The sequence below is a fragment of the Mus caroli genome, chromosome 18 (genome assembly GCF_900094665.2).
Source record: "Mus caroli chromosome 18, CAROLI_EIJ_v1.1, whole genome shotgun sequence".
Lineage (NCBI taxonomy): Eukaryota > Metazoa > Chordata > Mammalia > Rodentia > Muridae > Mus > Mus caroli.
This window is the reverse complement of record NC_034587.1, coordinates 43200994-43209258: the sequence shown is the minus strand read 5'-3', so window position 1 is coordinate 43209258 and position 8265 is coordinate 43200994. Positions and strand designations below refer to the sequence as shown.

Sequence of the window (8265 nt, the reverse complement as noted above, 5' to 3'; positions counted from 1 at the left end):
TTTTTTTTTTTTGCAAGACAGGATTTCTCTTTGGAGCCCTAGCTATCCTGGAACTTGCTCTGTAGACCAGGCTGGCCTTGAACTCACAGAGATCTGCTTGCCTCTATGGCATGGCCACTCCCCTCCCCCTCAGCTGGGAAGTTCACACTTTAAGGTCTGTTTCTTAATTTTATTTTGGAAAAGTAAATACATGTACTTACACAAAATGAATGAGCATACTGACATGTCTCCCCACGAGAGTTTTGACCCTGTGCTGGTTTTCATCCTAAGGTGACTATTAAGAATATCGAAAAGGAGCTTATTTGCCCAGCGTGCAAGGAGCTGTTTACCCACCCGCTGATCCTTCCCTGCCAGCACAGCGTCTGTCATAAGTGTGTGAAAGAACTTTTACTGTCTCTTGATGACTCGTTCAATGATGTGGCGTCAGACAGCTCAAATCAGAGCAGCCCTCGGCTCCGGCTCACCTCCCCTAGCATGGATAAAATTGACAAGATTAACAGACCAGGTATGTGGGGGATGCTGGGTGGGGCAGGGAGAGCTTATTGATAGAGGTTCAGTTATATATAAGGGGGGTGGTTTTTGTTATTTTTTTCCCAAGTGAACAAGTTATAATCGTAGCCCCCACTTAAAATGTCAAAATGAACTTGTACTTTTTGATAGACACTTAATATGGATTTTGAATACTATCTTTGTGCTAAACTGCTTACACCTGTCTTTAAGTGATCGATAATGGGGGAATAATGAACTATTTAGTGAAGCATCTATAAAATTAATGTGCAAATAAATACTGCAGAATTAAGTATGGGACTACATAAAGGTTACTTCTAGAAAACTTTTGTTACTGAGATTTTACTTATTTTTATTTTATGTGTGTGTTTCAATGTATGTCTGTGTACCGTGTGCCTGCAATGTCCTCTCAGGCCAGAAGATGGTGGCAGAGCCCCTGGAGTTATAGTTGGTTACAGTTGGTTTCGAGCCATAATGTAGGTGCTGGGAATCAAACCCAGGTCCTCTAGAACAGCAGCCAGTGTTCTTTTTTTTTCTTAGATATTTTCTTTATTAACATTTCAAATGTTATCCCCTTTCCTAGTTTCCTCTCCGAAAATCCCCCCTTCTCTCCCCCATCTCCTTGCTCGCCAACCCACCCACTCACTCCCGCTTCCTGGCCCTGGCATTCCCCTATACTGGGGGCATAGAACCTTCACAGGACCCAGGGCCTCTCCTCCCATTGATGACCGACGAGGCCATCCTCTCCTGCATATGCAGCTAGAGCCATGGGTCCCACCATGTGTTTTCTTTGATTGGTGGTTTAGTCCCAGGGAGCTCTGGGGGTACTGGTTATTGTTGTTCCTCCTATGGGGCTGCAAACCCCTTCAGCTCCTTGGGTCCTTTCTCTAGTTCCTTCATAGGGGACCCTGTGCTTCGTTCAGTGGATGGCAGTGAGCATCCACTTCTGTATTTGTCAGGCACTGGTAGAGACTCTCAGGAGACAGTTTTATCAGGCTCCTTTCAACTAGCTCTTGTTGGCTTCCACAATAGTGTCTGGGTTTGGTGGTTGCTTATGGGATGGATCCTGGGGGTAGGGGCAGTCTCTAGATGGTCATTCCTTCAGTCTCTGCTCCAAACTTTGTTTCTGTAACTCCCTCCATGGGTGTTTTGTTCCCCATTCTAAGGAGGAACAAAGTATCCACACTTTGGTCTTCCTTCTTGAGTTTCATGTGTTTTGCAAATTGTATCTTGGGTATTCTGAGCTTCTGGGCTAATATCCACTTATCAGTGAGTGCATATCACATGTGTTCTTTTGTGATTGGGTTACCTCACTCAGGATATCCTCCAGATCCATCCATTTGTCTAAGAATTTCATAAATTCATTGTTCTTAATAGCTGCATAGTACTCCATTGTGTAAATGCACCACATTTTCTGTATCCATTCTTCGGGGTTCTTTCCAGCTTGTGACTATTATAAATAAGGAGCAGCCAGTATTAACTGCTGAGCCATCTTTCCAACCCTTACAGAACTTTAAAGCAAATCAGCCGTGCTTTCATTCTACCTGAGAATCTTAGTCTCCTTACTGGCATGGCATTCTTTTTTTCGAGTAAGTGTTTTGGCAGGGTATGGTGGCACACACCTCTAGTACCAGCACACAGGAGGAGGATCTGTGATGTAAAGGCCACCCTGGGATTACATGAGAACCTGCCTACTCCCCAAAATAAGGGTTTTGACCATCACAACTACTAGAATTGTGCAGTAATGTATGGAAGTAGCTTTAATGACACACAGCATCTACTTTGTACCTGTATCACAGGCCAACATACTTACCCTGTATTCTGTCAAGATGGTATTGTCTCTGAACAGTGATTGTAGAGGTGCTGTAGTGTAAAATTAGCTTAAAATTAGAGAAACAGCTGGAATTCTTTTAAGAGTCAGTGGTGACCACAGCCTCATGTTAAGCATGGTCTTTATACTAAGGAGCATATGTGTGTATGTGTGAGTACCCAGAAGTTCCAGGCTGCAGAGCTTCCACTCTGAGCTGTTTGCACTGGGAAGTTTTATCTTTAAACCTTTCATCTACTCTACTTGGTTTCTCCCACTGATAGGGGCCACTTTTTAATCTTGTGAATTTTCCCTCTATTTTTTTCAGAAAAGCATCTCTTTCTAAGCTGCATTTAAAGAGTATCTTTTTCTGTGCCTGCCTTATGCAGTGGAGTCCCCTTGTTTAGTATTTATATCCATGTGTCTACTCCAACAGAGTAAACAATAGTACTTTCATGTATTATATATACATGTTTTTATATACATTATAAATATATGTATATATCAAGATTTACTTGATTTTATACATACAGTGCTTTGTCTGCATGCCATGCATGGGTGCCCGCTGTCTGAGGAGGTCAGAAGAGAGTGTTGTATTCCCTAGGTCTAGGCTTACAGATGCTTGGGAGCTGCCATGTGGGTGCTGGGAATCAAATCTGTGTTCTCTGGGACATCATCTCTCTAGTCCCATGCAATTTTTTCTTGAATGCCAGTCATTAATCATTTAGGAGATACTTTGCACATATAAAATATACGTATAGGCCATCGAAGTCGATTGGGAAAATTGTGTTTGAGAGAGACCAAGGACAAAGAAGGTTGTGTTCATTGTGAGATCTTGGCTTTTATGTTTTGCTCCTTGCTGTGAATCTGTCACCCTGAGCGATAGTGAAACAATAATGAGTTGAAGTCATCCTTATGAGATGAAACTTGATGTTCTATCATAGGTGGGTCTTCACTGGCCAGTTGGGAATCTCTTGGCGGATGGAAGGAAATTGACTTCTTGTGTGTTACCGTTCAGTGCGGACAATTAGTGGGCTCTTTTCCTGCGGTTGTGTCCAGATAGGTTGTTTCTTCGACATGTGACTGGGTTGGGCTGACATAAGTCTTTCATGACGTTCTGTGTCTTAGTCTCTAGGTTTGACTGATTCTCAGTGTGGTTCATAAGAAATTAGAACTATCCATGCTTTCAGGAGCTCACTATAGTACTGTAATGCACAAGTGTCGCACGGATATTGAGGGACAACCTTTTGGTATTAGAGTCACACAGAGTGTGCCACCGTGACTGCAGTGTAATAGGGTTGAACATTTTCCTTTCAGAATAAGAGTTCCATTTCCCCATACATCCAGTGTCCAGTGAAGCGACTGAAATATGCCCCTCCCCATTCTGTAAGATCACTGTGTAGGCGGATCACGTCCAGAACGGAGAGTTGAAAGTGCTTGAGAAGTTTTTGGTAAAGGGTGACTGCAGGTGCTAAGCGTGTTTAACCTGGAGAAGGATGGCTACTGAATGGGTCCAGCACCATGTCAGGTGACCCACAACCACCTGTAACTTGGACTCCAGGGGATCTGGCACCTTCTTCTGACCTCCATGGTCAGGTACCCTCCCAACTCACACATAAATAAAAATACATCTTAGAGAGGTGGGGGGCTTCGAAGGTGAGACTGTTTGAAATGTGGCAGTCATTTCTGAAGGTCTGGTTTGTGAATCAGTGGTCACAAATGTCAGGGCTGTCACAAATGTCAGCAGTTTTAAAGGACCAGGTGTCATCGTGTTGCAGATGTAATAATACCTTTTGTTTATGGGAAGACATGATAAGACACTTGAAAAGGAAGCCAGAAACCCTGTTTGTAGCACTGAATGTAGAAGGAATGTATTTCTAAAAATTAGTTTTTAACCATTGGTTTTACTAAAGGCTTAGACCCTAAGCTGTCCAGTGTAGTATACACTAGTTGTGAAAGTGCTTGAAATAGGACTTTTCTGATTAAATACAGTATTTTCTGCTGTATATATAAAATGCTTACTAGATTTCCAAAGCTTCTGATAATAAAGACAGATTTAATGCTTTTTATCTTATTACATTCTGAGGCTGTATATAATGGATAATAGTGGGTTAAATATTATCAGAACTAAACTTATGTCTTAGCTTTTATTGTGGATATTAGAGAGATTAAATGTACATTGTGCTGTGGCTCAATGCTATACATATTTAATAGACTTTTAAACAAAAGGCTACTTTGAGAGCACAAAGTTTCTGTATATATATGTCAATTACCCATCCAGGTGTGCAAACAGAAAAGCTCTATTGTTTTATATTTCTGATTAGATGTGTGTAATCTTTTTCTCCATTTCATATTTTCCTGTTATCAGAGATAGTGAGTTGTAATAATCTTTTATAAGTTAGTTTTTTAGCTCAGAAAAAAAAACCTAAACAAACAAAATATACTTGAATTTACTTCGTGACCAGATACGAGGTTGTTTAAAAATACAAATTTGTAGGACAAAGCGTATGTCTCTCAAGTGTTGTCCGATACTGGTGCAGCCAAATTCTGTAAGATCGCCTATTTTATATTGCGGTCTTCGTAAACATCCTGTGTGTTAGCAAACACACACACTCACTGTTGATCCAATAATTGTGTTCTGTGAGGGACACAGTCCCTGCTTTCTCTTTTGTTAACAAGTGGTGAGTATTCTCTTTGGGATGGAATTTTAAATCCAGCTTTCTGTTCATTGTCCACAGCACCACAGCGGAGATCTTTGGGGTGGAGAGGTAGAAAAAAAAAAAAAAACCCGCTTTATTGCTTTTGTGGCTGCAGGCAGCGTGGTGTTAGATTTAAATTCTCTTGTGTATCTAGAGTTTCTCTAACACCAGTGGTCAAGTCTTCAAAATTATATAGAAAATAAACAAATTGGAATGACATGACTTAGAGGTCAAACAGGACAAAATTTCTGATGTTTTAAAGAGGTGTATGTCAAAATGATTCCCACTTTCATTTTGTCCACATATACAACTCGATTTTGTCTCTTAGTATCTGGTACCTGAAAAAAATCTTACATTTCTGTGGACTAGAATGAAACGTAACAAGCTACATTGGGAAGATTAAACAAATATTAAAATTTTGTTTGAAGTTGTCAGTTTCACAGTCTCTCCATTGTTCTTTGCATATTATGTCTTTTTGTTGTTGTCACCAATGTTTGAAAGTGTTTGCTGTCAGAGTTTTAATATGGAGGCCTTACCCACTTGTGGGTCATGTACATAGCATACCCCCCACCCCCCACTCCAGTTGACCTCTTAAAGTAAAATTCACTATTTTTGGTCGAATTCTGGTGATACTCTTTGGTTGGAGAAATGTTACCCTTTTCTGTTTCTCTTACCTTCTGAGAAGTCCATCTGGTGGCGCCCACCAATTGGGCAAGCTGTGAGAACAGGAGTCAGTTGTTGCCACCAGAGTATGGGAGAGGATACAATGGCAGCAGTCTGCAATGTGCTACACACATTTGATGCTCTTGCATTAGCTCTTAAGTACTTTATTCTTCTCCCAACAGTTGTGTGATAAATCAAAAACTGAAATCTGGCTCCTTTGGTGTCTATAAACCATTTTGAAAGTTCTTTAACTATTTTTTTTTCTTTAACTATTTTTAAATCTTGTCTTAATATTGGTTTACTGTGCCTTTGAAGCAAAAACCGAGTGGGTTGAGAGCATTTACCTAACTTACGGATGCTGCTTCCCCCAGTTGTGTGGCTGGAATTTGGTCTTCAGGACTTCCTAGCCTTCCCTGTCATCATCTGGTTAGTCCCTCACTTCCCATAGTGTGTCACATTGTAAAGAAAGACTGTGTGAATAGAACTTTCTCTAGTAATGGAAACATTCAACACTTCGTGCTGTGGTATCCACTAGCCTCAAGTACTCTTGAGAATTTGAACTATGGCTATTGCCACCAAAAGAAGTGAAAAATTAATTATGTTAAATCTTAACAGCTTCATGGCCCTTTAGATGACACAGCTATTGAAAGTTGACTTTATTACATTTAATTTTTAGTGCAGTTTTTTTGTTTTGTTTTGTTTTTGTTTGTTTGTTTGTTTTCATGAGGTTTATCTTCCAGGATATCCTTGGAGCTGTCATGCTTTCTTTGTTTCTCTGAATACAATATTTTATGAAACCAACAGTAAAGGCATATGACAGATGAAATGAAAGCTTATTGGCGTTCTTAAGGACACTTGAGGATCTGTTTAGAGAAACAGCCAGTATACCTATTTGAATAAGTTACCTGGAAATCATTCAGGTCTTAAATTCAACATTTTACCTCATTGAAGAGGTCCAGGGCAATATTTTATAAAGACTTATTTTTGCCATAAAAAAGGTCACAGAAATATACAGAAGAGGGATGCAACTTTTTTTTTAACATTTCTAAACATGAAAACAACCAAAATTTGGGTGTCAGCCGCTTTCATGTTAAAGCATGATTTAATTTTCATGGTTTTGTTTCCTGTCATGACTTAATTGGTCACAACCTCCATAAACTCAATAATAGACCATCGCTTTTCACATGCACTGTGGAGATTGGTTATTCGATCATTTAAATTTCTAGCATCTAGTTAATTTGTAGAAGGACCTAACTAAATATGAATTTCCATCTGTTTAAACTTGACCACTGCATTATTTGACTTCCAGAATTGTTTGGCTTCTTTTTTTCACAAAGACATTTCCATTGGCATGTGTGTGTGTTGTGTTTTGTTTTGTTTTAATTAGCCTGGCGCTTATTTCATTACATGCCTGCTGTGGTGTGAAACATCTTGGACTGTATTGCATGTTTTTAAAATTACTACAGGAATATATTTAGAGTAGGATTTTCAAGTTTGGGTGGGAAGTTTCTTTTTATATGATTCATGTTTTAAAATGTTAAGGCTAACATGTCATTAAATGGAGATATTAAAGATACTGTGCATGCCTGTTACATTAGCGCTTTGGGACTCCAGTGACATTTTGCATGCTATAAAGTCATTAATATAAACAACACTGTTGGCTGTCTGCTAAGTGTTAACTATTGTGATGTCATACTAGGCATCTTTTAAGACATTATTTTCAGATGACAGTCATTTCAAGAGCATTAATGTAGCTATTTAAAGATTGTTGCCAAATAGAGCATACTAAATGTACCCATTAGTTTTTGATGTTGAGCATGGTGGTATGAAAGAAGGCTGGAGTTGTTAAGAAGTTGCTTGGTCTGTGTGTTATGGAAGCTCTTTTTGGGCAACCAAGATCTCATACTCTAAGAAAGTTTTAAGTAAGTATGCGCCCACCCATGTTAAACGGACAGCTTTGCAGTTCTGTGAACCAGCAGGTAAGATCTGCCATAGTTTAGTTTCTTGACTTATTAAGATCACAATGATAACACTGAATTTAAAAATCGAATGTTTAAAGCCATTTATTGTATTTTCTGTAACACAAAATGACATGTAAAGCTCCTTGGCACCGAGTGAAATAATCTTAATGATTCCTTGTTTTAGGTCCCAAGAAGATACTGAATGGTTGGTCCCTCTTAAAGTGACTAAGTTCTAGGTCTATGAATGAATTAGTAACTCTTGTATGGATTGCATTCAATCCCTTCTTGTCTTTCCCACTGAACTTTCCCAGAAACACACTGCTGCAGTGGGAAACATTCTATTGCGATGATTCTTAAAATGTGTGACCACCCATTCCTTTGTGTATGTGATGAAAGTATAGACTAGCCAGAAATACACTGTCCGTGTAGGTGGCAATTTTGCAGTTCCAAATAGTCTCTGGGATTGAGCTTGCTGGTTCATGGGCCCAGACTAAGGTCCTTCTCTTTCATATACCCCATTTCTTCCGAAGTCAGCTAAGATGGTATTCACTCGATGACCTTAGGTATGATGTATAAAATTAACTAAAAATCTTTTATTTATTTATTTAATTTATGTATGTGAGTACAC

The 8265-nt window shown here is 39.3% G+C and overlaps 1 protein-coding gene across 1 annotated transcript in view; it reads left to right on the top strand.

Annotated features, from left to right (window-relative positions):
* Positions 1 to 8265, top strand: part of Trim36 (tripartite motif containing 36) — a 34719-nt gene that overhangs the window by 2355 nt on the left and 24099 nt on the right. Inside the window, exon 2 of the mRNA XM_021150935.1 lies at positions 271 to 505. Within this exon, the coding sequence (XP_021006594.1) occupies positions 271 to 505 (235 nt within the window). The remainder of the gene's footprint in view (positions 1 to 270; positions 506 to 8265) is intronic.